This window comes from Pimephales promelas, chromosome 6 (genome assembly GCF_988280905.1).
Source record: "Pimephales promelas chromosome 6, fPimPro1.hap1.1, whole genome shotgun sequence".
In the NCBI taxonomy this organism is placed as follows: domain Eukaryota; kingdom Metazoa; phylum Chordata; class Actinopteri; order Cypriniformes; family Leuciscidae; genus Pimephales; species Pimephales promelas.
This window is the reverse complement of record NC_142774.1, coordinates 37,120,920-37,136,655: the sequence shown is the minus strand read 5'-3', so window position 1 is coordinate 37,136,655 and position 15,736 is coordinate 37,120,920. Positions and strand designations below refer to the sequence as shown.

At 38.8% G+C, this 15,736-nt stretch overlaps 1 protein-coding gene across 2 annotated transcripts in view; it reads left to right on the top strand.

The window, feature by feature from the left end:
* Positions 1-15,736, top strand: part of LOC120460532 (receptor tyrosine-protein kinase erbB-4) — a 147,548-nt gene that overhangs the window by 69,775 nt on the left and 62,037 nt on the right. For both annotated transcript variants that reach the window (XM_039648348.2, XM_089132535.1), the window contains exon 2: positions 9,806-9,957. In XM_039648348.2, coding sequence (XP_039504282.2) covers positions 9,806-9,957 — 152 coding nt within the window. The remainder of the gene's footprint in view (positions 1-9,805; positions 9,958-15,736) is intronic.

Genomic DNA, 15,736 nt, shown 5'->3' with positions numbered 1-15,736 from the left:
CCAGACAGCAACATAGTGTCGGCCCAGATCCGGCCCACATCTGGGCCGTGTGGAATCCAGATGTACCAGATGTGGGCCGGATCTGAGCCGACACGTTGCTGGTGTAAATTATTCTTACTTCACTGACAGATTTAACAGTTAAAAATAAGTGACAAAAATATTCTGGTTCAGTAACATTGAAAATGTATTTAACGTATTCACAGAATCACAATCAGAAAGATCTTTGTTGATGGAAGCTTCCACAGCACAAACAGAATGACAGTGACTAGACAGATTATAAAAAGAATAAAAATAGAATAAAAAAAGAACAAATGCACATCAGTGTCAAATATGGTTGGCCATATTTAATATTCTAATGCGTATGAGAGTTGCCTTGGAAAACGATGCACATATTATTCCTTTACAAAGATGACCGACATGGAATGCATGATAATTTCAATGACTTCGAGGTATCGCAGCGTGTGTTCTGCGAACATCTGTGTCTGATTTCAATGCAAAGGCTCAGAGATGCTGTTCATTAAATGTTATAACACTCAAAATGCATCAAAAGCACACAGAAGCTGAGTGTTTATCAAGAGTCAGAATACCCAGATGTTTTGTGATAGCAACTAATTAATAGTGCGGTTTCATTTCACTGCTGTGTGAAGAAATGTCTCTAAATGATATTATATCAAGCACTACAGCATGATTTAAACCAAATAAATGTTTAAACTGTTAACTATTTACAGTTTTGAAAATGTAACGAATTTTCATGTTAATACAGTATGTGCTAACATGTTACAACTCATTTCATTTTGTAGAAAGGGAATGGAAAGTACTGTAGCTATGGTTCCTGATCTCAAATTATTTAAGCTCTTTTTTGTGCATTACAGACTTTTTTTTATTATTATTTTAACTAACACTGGGATGAATCGAAATTGTTTAGTGATAATTGATGCCACAGATCTGCCAGCAGAGCTTCCATTAATTGTCACCCTTCTTTTTGAGCATAGATGTGAACATGCACTATCCAAAAGGAAATGACTGTTATTCATGAATGCTTTGGAATACAGATCTAAGAAAGAAGACAGCAGATCCTTGCTGAAGTGAAAACCCATCAAAAAATGGAGGTGTAAAAAGGTCATAGAGGTTTAAATTTAGCAAATGTAATGTACTAAAAAAAATGGAACATTGAATCTCAGACTTTTCCGACAATATGTTTTTAGTCGAGATTAGAAAAAGTTTTGATGATAAAATAAATGTTGCAATAAGAAACAGGGGGAACCCGCTAAAAGATTTTAAAGGGATAGTTCACTTTGAAATAAATTTTTGATATGTTTTAGCTTACCTCAAGGGCATCCAAGATGTAGGTGTCTTTGTTTCCGCAGTATTTTCAATTTTGATATTTTTAGGTCAAAGCGTTCTTGTCTGTCAGTCATATAATGGAGGTCTATGGTCACCACCTCAAAGAGCGTGCACAGAGAAGTCCAAATTAAACATGATTTAATGACTCATAAATGTAAGTACACATTGATGGCCTAAGACACGAAACGAGTGGTTTGTGTGAGAAAACGAACAGTATTTATATTGTTTTTACCTCTTGTAACCACAGCCACAAAGCGCCCTCAGATCACTTGGATGTGGCTGTGGTTACAAGAGGTAAAAACGATACAAATACCGTTCGTTTTCTCACAGAAACCGCTCATTTCGTGTCTTAGGCCATCATTGTGTACTTACATTTACGAGTCATTAAATCATGTTTAATTTGGACTTCTCTGTGCATGCTCTTTGAGGTGGTGACCATAGACCTCCATTATATGACTGACAGACAAGAACGGTTTGACCTAAAAATATCAAAATCGAAACTACTGCAGAAACAAAGACACATACATCTTAGATGCCCTTGAGGTAAACTAAAACATGCCAGAAATTAATTTCAAAGTGAACTATCCCTTTAAAATATTGTTTCCAGGGTAACGCAATGATCCAATTTCAAAGCAGTTTTCACAGGCTGAATTTTGAGGGTTTAAATATGATGATGATTATTAATAAAATATGTGATAAAAAAGCGGCCCACTAGATAGATGGTGACAGTGACTGGGGTTAAAGGTGAAGTGCGTAAGATTTTTTAATGTTAAAAGACATTCTCTTAACCCAGCTTGTTTTACATTATTCATTGGGTTATCGTCCCAGATAGTGTAAACACTGAGAACAGTCCATTCAGACCTGTCAATCACTTACAAGCTCAACCAATAGAATGAGTTTTGGGTGTGGCTAATGTAGCAGGCGGAGCCAGAGGCTGTTTAGCCAGTGTGGGACCATAACTGATGCCTTACATATAAACAGGTCATGAACAAATACAAGTGAATGGGGCATTACAAAACAGCACGCTACAATGGACACTTCAGAATCATACAGCATCACCATGCATGTTTTTATTGTTTACTTTGACGTGCCTACTGTCCAGTGTAGACAGCCTCAAATTAGTATGGGTCTATAAGCAACTCCTCTATTATTTCCAATAGTGGTTGTTAGATAAAATTCCCCATACTCAGTGCATGCATCAGCATTCATCAAGAAGAGTATCAGCATATGTTCTGTCAAGCTGTTTATCTGTATCCCGTCTACAGGATCAGGCGACATGAGCTGTCCCTGCTACATTAAGTGCAAAACTCTTTTCAGGGTTATAAGAAGAGAACGGCTGCAGAAAATTGACTGGGACGAGTCATTAAATCCTCTGTCTGCTTAATACAAATCTCTTCCACCTGTGTCTCGCCAGCAGGTGATGCCTCGCTGCTCGCTGAGAAATCCAAAGGAACTGGATAATCAATTTGATGAAAAGGGTTTTATATTAAAGAGATGATAGTGATTCACAGCAGCACAGAAAACATTTGTGTCATTGTACATTGTGGAAATGATCACACATGTTTGGGCCTATTATATATTTTAATTAAAGAAAATTTATTTTTATAAGTGTTAGTCCATTAGAAGAAACGAGGGAGTCTCAGCAAGAAATTTAGACGTCGTCTTATATTTGATGAACCAAAATGATATTTTTTTGGAAGAAATGTAAACATTGTTTCATCATCAATTCATGGAATTGATCAAAAGCAGCAGTGATGTTTTTATAATGTTACAAAAAATTCTATTTCAAATAAATACTGTATTTTGAAACTATTTATCAGAGATTCCTGTAAAAAAAAGTTAAGATTATGGTTTCCACAAAAATATTAAAAAGTTAATAGTGTTAATAAGTATAATAACTATAATCAGCTGAAGACAAAGTCTTCAAAGACTTGGTCTTGACTCGGACTCGACTGTATTTGAAAACCAACGGACTCGGACTCGACCTTTCAAAGACTCGGTCTTGACTCGGACTCGACTGTATTTGAAAACCAACGGACTCGGACTCGACCTTTCAAAGACTCGGTCTTGACTCGGACTCGACTGTATTTGAAAACCAATGGACTCGGTCTCGACTCGGACTCGACCGTTCAAAGACTCGGTCTTGACTCAGACTCGACTGTATTTGTAAACCAACGGACTCGGACTCGACCCTTCAAAGACTCGGCCTTGACTCGGACTCGACTGTATTTGAAAACCAACGGACTCGGACTCGACCTTTCAAAGACTCGGCCTTGACTCGGACTCGACTGTATTTGAAAACCAACAGACTCGTCTCGACTTGGACTCGACCCTTCAAAGACTCGTTGTTGACTCGGACTCGACTGTATTTGAAAACCAACGGACTTGGACTCGACCCTTCAAAGACTCGGTCTTGACTCGGACTTGGCTGTATTTGAGAACCAATGGACTCAGTCTCGACTCGGACTCGACCATTCAAAGACTCGGCCTTGACTCGGACTCGACTGTATTTGAAAACCAACAGACTCGTCTCGACTTGGACTCGACCCTTCAAAGACTCGGCCTTGACTCGGACTCGACTGAATTTGAAAACCAACAGACTCGTCTCGACTTGGACTCGACCCTTCAAAGACTCGGTCTTGACTCGGACTCGACTGTATTTGAAAACCAACGGACTCAGACTCGACCCTTCAAAGACTCGGTCTTGACTCGGACTCGACTGTATTTGAAAACCAATGGACTCGGACTCGACCTTTCAAAGACTCGTTCTTGACTCGGACTCGACTGTATTTGAAAACCAACAGACTCGTCTCGACTTGGACTCGACCCTTCAAAGACTCGGTCTTGACTCGGACTCGACTGTATTTGAAAACCAATGGACTCGGTCTCGACTCGGACTCGACCATTCAAAGACTCGGTCTTGACTCGGACTCGACTGTATTTGAAAACCAACGGACTCGGACTCGACCCTTCAAAGACTCGGCCTTGACTCGGACTCGACTGTATTTGAAAACCAACAGACTCGTCTCGACTTGAACTCGACCCTTCAAAGACTCGTTGTTGACTCGGACTCGACTGTATTTGAAAACCAACGGACTCGGACTCGACCTTTCAAAGACTCGGCCTTGACTCGGACTCGACTGTATTTGAAAACCAACAGACTCGTCTCGACTTGGACTCGACCCTTCAAAGACTCGTTGTTGACTCGGACTCGACTGTATTTGAAAACCAACGGACTTGGACTCGACCCTTCAAAGACTCGGTCTTGACTCGGACTTGGCTGTATTTGAGAACCAATGGACTCAGTCTCGACTCGGACTCGACCATTCAAAGACTCGGCCTTGACTCGGACTCGACTGTATTTGAAAACCAACAGACTCGTCTCGACTTGGACTCGACCCTTCAAAGACTCGGCCTTGACTCGGACTCGACTGAATTTGAAAACCAACAGACTCGTCTCGACTTGGACTCGACCCTTCAAAGACTCGGTCTTGACTCGGACTCGACTGTATTTGAAAACCAACGGACTCAGACTCGACCCTTCAAAGACTCGGTCTTGACTCGGACTCGACTGTATTTGAAAACCAATGGACTCGGACTCGACCTTTCAAAGACTCGTTCTTGACTCGGACTCGACTGTATTTGAAAACCAACAGACTCGTCTCGACTTGGACTCGACCCTTCAAAGACTCGGTCTTGACTCGGACTCGACTGTATTTGAAAACCAATGGACTCGGTCTCGACTCGGACTCGACCATTCAAAGACTCGGTCTTGACTCGGACTCGACTGTATTTGAAAACCAACGGACTCGGACTCGACCCTTCAAAGACTCGGCCTTGACTCGGACTCGACTGTATTTGAAAACCAACAGACTCGTCTCGACTTGAACTCGACCCTTCAAAGACTCGTTGTTGACTCGGACTCGACTGTATTTGAAAACCAACGGACTTGGACTCGACCCTTCAAAGACTCGGTCTTGACTCGGACATGGCTCTATTTGAGAACCAATGGACTCAGTCTCGACTCGGACTCGACCATTCAAAGACTCGGCCTTGACTCGGACTCGACTGAATTTGAAAACCAACAGACTCGTCTCGACTTGGACTCGACCCTTCAAAGACTCGGTCTTGACTCGGACTCGACTGTATTTGAAAACCAACGGACTCGGACTCGACCCTTCAAAGACTCGGTCTTGACTCGGACTCGACTGTATTTGAAAACCAACTGACTCGGACTCGACCCTTCAAAGACTCGGTCTTGACTCGGACTCGACTGTATTTGAAAACCAACGGACTTGGACTCGACCCTTCAAAGACTCGGTCTTGACTCGGACTTGGCTGTATTTGAGAACCAATGGACTCGGACTCGGCATAGGCGGTCTCGTCCCCATCACCAGTTTATAGGTGCTGCCCACCACGAGACAAACTTGTCTCTTTTCTCAAAAAAAATGATTGTAAACTTGATGGATGAAGAAGTATTTACATCTTGAGTATTACTTCTATGTCTCACCATAAGCATACGCTTTTATGCCATTTGTGTTCGTATTAAGATGGATTCACCAGAAATTAGTGTTTTTTTGTTTTGTTTTTTTTCCCTGTGGTCCTGACCTCCATGGTCCAACAATGGCATTACTGAAATGACGGTGGGAAAAAGGCAAAGAAAAGATGTCCTCATTTGCCCGCCATATCTGCTTTCTGTGAAGTAAATTAGTCCTGCCATGAATGAGTCTGCAAGAGCAGCACAGCGGTAGGCTTTATTCATTTAGTTTCTCTTGGCAGCGGTTCCATGCAGGAATTCCAGGAGTCAATGGCATAGACATGCCCACAACATTAAGTACAAGGCAGAGTTTCCACAGCGGGGAGTTTATGCGTGTGTGTGCATGCATGCATCTGTTCGTGTGTGGGGGGGGACATATGGGGGCATACTATGACGCCAGTTGAATGCTTCAATCTGATTGGTTGATGACAGCCCGGTCTCATCCCCAAGGCGTCATAGAGGTGACGCTTTTGACATTGCGTCTACATCCGATGCACATGGCGCACTTTAGCGTCAATATGAGACGCAGATATATACATGGGCCAGAAGGCGCCTCCTAGTGGTCTAACCCTAACACTACCCCAGACCTAAACCCACCCATAACCGAAGCGTGTTATATTGACGCTAAAGGGTGGCATGTGTGTCGGATTTAGACGCAATGTGAAAAGCGTCACCTATATGACGCCCTAGGATGAGAACGCGTTGTTGATGAACGTTCTAAGGTTTGCAATTATTTTCAGGGAAACGCACAGCTAAAGTAGTTCCAGGTCTTGACCGGATTACAGTTCCATATCACTTCGCCAAATGAGGTCCTTACAGACTACAACAGCAAAAGAGCCCAAACCCACAACGACACTGACCAAGCAAATAAATATATTAAACAATAGGATAAAAAAACAAAACAACAAATTATTTTCATGTTTTTGCCATTTTGCTACAAAATAATGTACTGTACGAAAAGCATACACTCTCTTTCTCCCGCTCTCTCGCCCACTCAAATGCACACACATACAGTACGGACACACACTCGCACAGAAACGTGTTGTCACAGCACTGTTCTGATGAACAACTTAAAAGCTACATGGCATTTCTCACTAGCGAGGTAATAACAGCGCTGTTCTTGGATCAGATAAACTTACAGTCTCTCTATTAGTAAATACGCCGCTGCTGAACTCTGTTCACAAATGCTTAATCTCCCTCTCGTGTCGTGACTGCATTACCACCTCGGGTGTGCAATATATTTTTTTTAAGTAATTCAACGGCCCATCTTCAATTATACCCTACTTCTTCATCTAAAGTTCCCCTTCAGCGTTCAATTTCTCCATATTATTATTTCTTTAAATTGCAGCATCCCCTCTTGCCCAGTGGCCACATAAAGCTATAACCACATCACAAATATAGACTCAGTTATTGATCAACCTTTAAATCAAATTTTTCATATTTCTTCCCACTGTTCCAGCACATTTATTTTTTATTTAAAAAATGTACTCATATAAAATTATGTAATTATATATTATAAATTGTGTATATATATATATATATATATATATATATATACACATAATTATTTTATAATCTTTGTATCTATATTGTTGTTATTATTATTACCGTAAAATAGAATGAATATTACACATTTAATGTATACGTGTATTCTTTATATCTCTTACTGCGGACAACAACCTCAAGAACTAGACATGTAAAAACTTGCTTTTGGTATTAATGGACACTGATGCAAAAGTGACATAGTGAGTATTTCCTGCCAAAGGAAACTAATGGCCATTCATACAGGAACAAAAAGCATTTTCAGATGAATCATTGGATATGTACTTTCCACTCACGCATTTACAATAATCCTCTCTGTGGTGCTCTGCAGTCATGGGCCAGCTGATGTAGCAGATGGTTCAGGCCGGACCCAGGAAGGTGTTTGATGGGTGGAAATAGGTGTATTTAATTGCATGTCAAGTCTGACACCTCTGCCAGGGTTAAAGGAGGCTGTCTGTTCCTGTGCCTGTTAGCCCTCACAGCTCCTTCAGCCAAGACTCATCATCACTGTCCCTGGAAATCATCACTAATACCATACACACCAAAACAACACTTCTCCACTGGTTCTCCACACGGCTTAGAAATATCTCAAAACAGTAGCTACTACAGTAAAAGGAAGCAAAAGTTATGTTTCTGGCCACATTTTGCCCAGTGACAGATTAGGTTTTGTATTCCTTTACTATATGGACTATGCGCTGATGCTGAGTGGTTCGATTTTCACAGTGAGAGAGGTGGAGGACTATGAAGCCCCAAAGGTTGTTTTTTTTTTTGGTGGAGGCTACTTGTCATGAGCTCCTGGATCACTCCTGTCCATACCCAAACCAGACATCATAGCTCCCTGGGGAAATGAATTATAGTTTAAAGGTCTACAAAACCTATCACAGAGACTGAATATATATTATTGTACTTCAAAATAAGATTCCAATACAAGACAGGGGAACACAGACCGGGATCGTGACTCATACCCATATTATAAAGTTGCATTTTAGTGTTCCCATTTCCTGATTTTCAGACATGCAGATCATTTTGAGTCCATTCAAATATGTCCATTAAATTTAACCAAAAATGAAGTCAAAATGACCTTGATCTAATTGTGCACACTTCTTCAGTGTGTAAAATATAAGCATTCTAACATTTCATTAAATGTGGATATTTTCACAATATAATTACTGTACTATTTTTTTTTTATGTACTGTATATACTGCTTTACTTGGGAATCCCTTGTGGTGGTAGTTAAATGATGAGCAAAAAAACGTTGAAAACAAGTGTTCTTACATTATCATCACTAAAAAAGTCACACCATTCATATGGCAAAACGTGTGATACAATGTGGTTAAACCAACCCGATCTCACGACCAAGTCGTACGAATTTGACGAATGATTAAAAAGTGGCTAATTCGTAACAATTCATACGACCTCACTCGTACGAATTAATACAATTTTGCTAAATCGTACATATTTTACGAATTGGCCAATTCGTATGAATTCGTACGAATGACCTACCCCTTACCCCGCCCCTAAACCTAACCATCACGTGGGTTTAGACAAATCGTACGAATTAGTACGAGTGAGGTCGTACGAATTAGTACGAATTAGCCACTTTTTAATCATGCGTCGAATTCGTACGAATTGGTCGTGAGATAGTGTTGGTTAAACCAATGCGGGTTGTAAACGAATCCATTGTTACAGTGTTTTACCGTGCATGAAGACCCCATCAGTTTATCTTATGAGTGAATGTTACTGTGATGAGTCACTCCAAACTGAAACAAAGACAGAAGAGTTTTTGATCTGCATGAATGAAGCCTGCATGGCATCTCTGAGATTCCACGCAACAACAATCACTCATCAAATACTTCATTAAAACCTGCAGAACAGCCCTCGGTGCAGTTGGACAAAATTGAAAAGAGATGCTGATGTTAACTGTTTCCAGGCACACACACACACACACAAAAAAAATGCAAAATCTCTGTTTTATGTGGTTGTTTTCCATGGCAGATGTTTAGCGTTGCAAAAGCAGGTCAGTGGAAGTACAAACACACATGAACCTTCGTTCACTAATTTGGCTAATTACTTTCTTAAAGTAATGACCTGTGTCATTACACACAATATGTGCGATTCTGGAGCGCCCATATGGAGAAAAAGATTTATGATTGTGTCCTGAGGACATTCCACACATTGTTTAGAGAACCTAATGCTGCTTTGAAAAGTTTCCAAATATTTTTTGAGGGTTGTTTTTTTTTTTTTTTACTTCTCACCCACCTACCTAATTTGTATTGTCTTTCATAGCTGCAGTTACAATACATTTTGAAGGATTAATTTGCTTTGATCCATCTCTTATTTTTCTGTCCTTTACCTGTTTCTCTCTCTCCTTCTCCTCTGCAGTGTGTCCTGGCACTGATAACAAGCTCAGCACGCTGTCGGATTTGGACCAGCAATATAAGACTCTTCGGAAGTTCTATGAGAACTGTGAGGTGGTCATGGGAAATCTGGAGATCACCAGTATTGAACGCAACCGTAACCTGTCTTTCCTCAAGGTGAGATGATCATTGCCTGAATTGAGGAATTCAATCGGAAAATTAAACATTGTTTCATCATGAACAGTATATTTAATTTGATGGCAAATATAATGGGGCCGGTAGTTAATTCATGTTAACTAACAAACCTTATTGTAAAGTGTTACCGTATTTTTCTTACTTCTAAAATGAATGATTTTCTTTATTGTCTCAGTTAAAAACTCTTTTTTAATATGCAAATAAAGCCAAAGTCAAAAAGGTTGAGAACCACTGGACTGGGCTGTTGTTTTGTTCTCTTCTCATGTTGCTCTTACGTATGAGGGTAATTTTGGGACCTGGAGAGAATAGGGGCTTAAGTCTGCATTTCCTTTGATTATCTGAAGAGTAATGTAGTGTAGTGATCAGGGATGGTGGAAATTAATCAGAAACCTCTAAAGTTACTGTATCTTTATTATTAATAAATTCCTAATCAGTGAAAAGGAGGATGGTCGAGAGAGAAAAAAAGATAATTTTGAAAAAGGAAGTAAACTTTGTTTAATATTGGAAAGTAAGAATATTATAATATGCAGTATTTGGATGCAGTCTAACAAAGTCTTATCAAAAGTTAAAGAGTATATAATAATAATGCACTTTTTCACTTATTGTCTTAGTTTGTCGCATATGGTGTTGGTAAGATCCATCTTGCGTTACAGTGCTGTCCTTCTCTAGATGTATAGATGTACATGCCTTTTAAATACAGGCCAACACTATTAATATTGTGAAATATTATTACAATTTAAATGAACTATATTTGAATATTAGATTGAAATATTGTATTTAAAATGCTTTGAGCACAGCAAACATGATATATGATGACATTTACAATTAGTAATTTAGCAGGCTGAAGACACTGAAAATTGCAGATTTAATATGCTGTTAAATGCAGCATCATCAGTTTATACTGGTTTATAAGCTCGATCAAGTCTATGACGGACCTGTTTATTAGCGATTTATCTGCCATTTTAAGTAAAGTGTCTTCAGCATCACTATATTCAGTGAAGTACCTTCTTGTCATAGACAATTATCTTGTGTGTGTGTGTGTGTGTGAATGAGACTTTGTTCCCTATACAGCCTGTTGTCCACAACTGTGTATGACAGTTTGTTAGCCTGTTGTGTCACCAAAGCCTGTCCACTGTATCCTGTGATGATGTTAGAGGGTTTGATTGACAGTTCATTCAAGTCTAATCAGGCCACCTGATTGTTACATGCCAGCATGGGGACATCAAGCTCAGTGTCCAAGTAAGCACCAGACGAATAATTGCCTTTGCCTGCAACTAAAATATGTGAAAAATGTAAACCTTGTGGGTTGATGTTGTTCAGTCGAGTAGTTTTCTGCAGACCAAGCAGGATTTTCAGCACAATGGGGCTGTACTCCGGTATAATAATGCTTGAGTTGTTCTGGCTGGCTCTTGTTCTCTTACACGGGTCATTCACTCCCGTCTCTACAGTCGTTGAGAGCAGCGAAGTGGTTTTGGGCAGTTGTGAAGAGGATGAGATTGTCTTAAAAGAATATCAGGATGATACACGCATACACCAATTTACTGTTCCACGGTATCGTACGAAATGGGTTAGGATATTTGTACATGATATTAGTGGAGTTTGATATGAAAAACTAAAGTAAAGTTGGTGCTCTAACAAACCCAGCGATGTTGGGTGTCGTCACATCTTGTTGACGTTCGAAGTATTGTCAAACAAAACGGAGGTTAGCTAGACACTCTCGTCCCCCCGTACTGATACTTCATTCAAGGTGTAATGTCACCAAGTTAGACAAATGCCTTCATATAATGGAACTGGAACAATGTTAGTTTTGTTTCGCGGAGCGAGTTGCCCCAGTTTGATTTTGTTGCTGTTTGTGGAGCCTGGGGTGTCTACAGAGACCGCATTTTTTACAATCTGTTCAGGGGACAGGCAGCTGGTGGATAGTGAGGAGATGTGTAAAATATGGACAAACTCAGTCATTGGGTTACATGTTTAAATTACATTTTTAACTCAATGGCTTGGTTTGTCCATATTTTACCCAAAATTGGGTTAAAACAACCCAGTATTTTTTTTTTTAGAGTGCATGATTAATCAGTTCCCATTTTTTATATCCCCAAGAAGAAAAAGTTTCTCCTCAATAACTTTTCATTTGGCTGACATCACCAAGCCATCTCATCCACGCTCTAAAAAATGCTGGGCTGTTTAATTTAAATAAATCTGATCATTCTCCACAACGAGGGTCGCCATTTACATTTCAAATCGCCTTGCACACCTCTCTTTCTGGTCTCAGTCCTGCCTATAATGTGTACAGAAAGCCAATTTGGGATTTTAATTTTAGTAAAAGTATTGAAACTTAAATAAAACATGAAATGGTGTTTGCAACCCATTTGTGTTGTAAAACAGTATAATCAATTAATTCAGGTGCACTCTAAAAAATGCTGAGCTGTTTTAACCCAATTTTGGGTAAAATATGGACAAACCCAGCCATTGGGTTAAAAATGTAATTAAATGTAACCCAATGGCTGGGTTTGTCCATATTTTACCCCAAATTGGGTTAAAACAACCCAGCATTTTGTAGAGTGCACCTGAATTAATTGATTATTCTGTTTCACTATTTCATGTTTTATTTAAGTTTCAGTACTTTTACTAAAATTAAAATCCCAAATTGGCTTTCTGTGCAGATTATAGGCAGGACTGAGACCAAAAAGAGAGGTGTGCAAGACGATTTGAAATGTAAATGGCGACCCTCGTTGTGGAGAATGATCAGATTTATTGAAATTAATTAATCATTCAAATGGAGATTTGTGGTGAGAATTCCTGGCCAATGGTTTGTAATCATGCTTTGCCGAACCGAACCAATCTTTAGTGGAAATATAATCAGAGCCGCCCCTTGCCGTTTTTAGAACAGTTCGGCCCAAAGCAGATGCAACGGCCCAACGGTGCAACGCAGATAATGATAATATTGTTGCAAATAATAGACTTTATTTTTACATACTTCAAATGTACAATGTTTCTAGTCTGGGAAAACAGACTGTTCATGTTCATATCCAAGTTTTTGTCCAATCAAATGTTCTCTAGATTGAACTATTCCTGTCTCTAACTTACAGCAAGTAGCAAATCAAGTGATTCGCTATTTTAAAAGAACAGGCATGTGTCCCTTCGTAGCCTGTTCAAACGTCCTGCATCAACAGGAAATGGTAAATGCAAGAGTTGCATTTAATACATTTTACCAATTAATGCATTCCCTAGGGATCGAACCCATTCGCTTGGTGTTTATGGCTCCATACAGGAATACATTTTCTTGTTTTCTCAATTTATGCTTTCTGCATCCCTTTCTATCTACAGCTTTCTGTGTGACTCAGTGTAAGGGCCACTTGCACACTCACAAGAGATTTTAAACGGAGGCTGTAATATTGAGGGAGACAAAAAGCCACTCGACTCCTGGATTTCTGCTCTTCGGGTTTAGACAGCCTGCATTTTCACACTGGAATAAAATGTGAAAGAAGGGTTTTCAGTGATATACTGTCCAGAGAGTCTGTTAGAGGAAGTATTAATCACTGTGATGGGCTAACAGCTCTGCCTCATTATCACTCTTTCACCGTGAGAGGTTTAGGCAGGTTCAGTGCAGGGCTGAGTGTTACTGCGAGCTTCAAGCGACTCATTTGTTATAGCTTCCACTTCACTAACTCGTTGCAATGCTACAGCATTAGCCGTTTAAGTATGTTTGAGTTGGATTCATGTTTTGATCATTATGTACCTTGCCTTAAGTGTTAATCATTTGCTGATTTATTAATATCAGATGTTTGGCATTGTTTGTTTCCCGCATGATAGGATTATTTAGGGCAAAAGTTTGTTTACAGTTTTTTATAATGCTAACCAGCCATATAATTGTGCATAAATAGAATATATGTTCAAATGGTTCCTCCTACAGACTATGACCCAGAACTACCGAGCTACATAGAATAGCTGTGTTATAATAGTCATAATTATGTCATTTAATAGCCCATATGTTCTAAATTGATAATGAATTTCATTAATACCTGTATTTTTGTGTTATTCTCTGCAGTACTCTGACTGTCACAGCATGATTTAGGTGGCCTTTTCACCAGTTTTCTGCTATCCCATGGCCCTGTTTATGTGATCCAATGGTTCTGCTCCAACATTTAATGAGCTGCCTTGTTGTGTACTGCCAATATAGACAGCTGTCTTCTATGACAGCATCCAAACAGAGATGGAACCTCATACGTGACTAGTTTTTGAACCCTCTGTATAGGCAGCATCTCAAATACCAAGAGACTCTACTTACAGTTGACTCTAATAGTGTTTGACGTTAAAATGTTTTTAACAATGAATCAGCCTCTTCAATGTTAAATTTAGGAGCATAAAACATACACATTTTTTTTTCTTAATAAATTGCTACTTTTATGCCCAGAGGAATATTAAATTGACAAATCGATATTTTAAATAAATGCTGTTCTTTTGATCTTATATATTGCTCTCTCTCTCTCTCTCTCTCTCTCTCTCTCTCTCTCTCTCTCTCTCTTTCTCTTTTTAATGATTAATTAAAATAAATAGATTAAATTATTTTAATGCACTTCAAAAAAAAAAAAAGATTTTTGCTGTTTGTCGAAATTACTTACTTAAAACGAGCTTAAGCAACACAAATTCTATACATTTTGTCCAAACTTAATTTGATTGTGTTCAATCTACTTTAAAGTTTACTCAATCTGTTTGTGTTTACATTGGGATTACATTAATGATTTGTGTCGCATTAACTGAAACCGGGCTGTGCTTGTTAGTTCCCAGCATGCTTTGCATATGGCTGAATTAAGAGAGAATAAATGTCTAAATAAAGTGTTATTTTTTTTTTGAGAAAATGAGAAAAGAGGAAGACTTTATAGTGCGTAATTGTGTTTAATGTTCAATTACATTGCGATTATTAGTACCATTTAAATTACAGTGGGTTACCATTGTGGAGAAGAGTGGAACATTTGGTTAGCCTGAAGACTAAGCAATACTTTCAGAGAGCAAATGCTTTGGTTGATGAAGATCAAAATTTAAGATGCTAACAAGTGTTATTGGTAGTTAATACTTATACTAAATACTTTTCAGTTTGTTTGCCCGATTTAAATACTGATTTATCTTTGGGAAAGTAGGGAACTTGATGCCATTATTTTCTTTATTGTAAACTTTTTAATCTCTGTTTTTGGTTAGGGAGACAGGTTTACTGATATTGACTGATACTGTATTTTCAGGGTAAATTTCAGGAGGTAAATTTAAGGTCGTTTCGTTTGTTATTTTGGTTTGTCACCTCCTGAATCACATGTCCCAATTTAAGAAAATAAATAACTTTTTGTTCTAATTCCTCGCACCTCGTTGACTATTTCATGTTCCCCATAGACGGGGTGTAACACTAGAAATCTATTAATGTGACATTAAAATACATTTTATTGTATTGGATGAGTGAATATTGTGAATTTGAATACCTGAATCATATCAGAGAGCTTTTTTGAATTCACTGACAATAATCATTAGTTGACTCAATGAAAGTACATTCAATTGGAATAACAGCATAATGCTGAAATAAAGCAAGTTAATTACGTGAAAAACCTTTCCATGATTTTTCATTCAAAGAGTTGTTTTTTTGAGTGTAGGGTATATTTAAAATCTTAATTTCTCACTATTTAAATTTTCAGTGCATTTAGGGATTCCCTTATGTGCAAAAGATGCAATGCTGCTTTCTTTGTCAAAACAAAGTACATATCTAAGAAGTTGCCTCTCA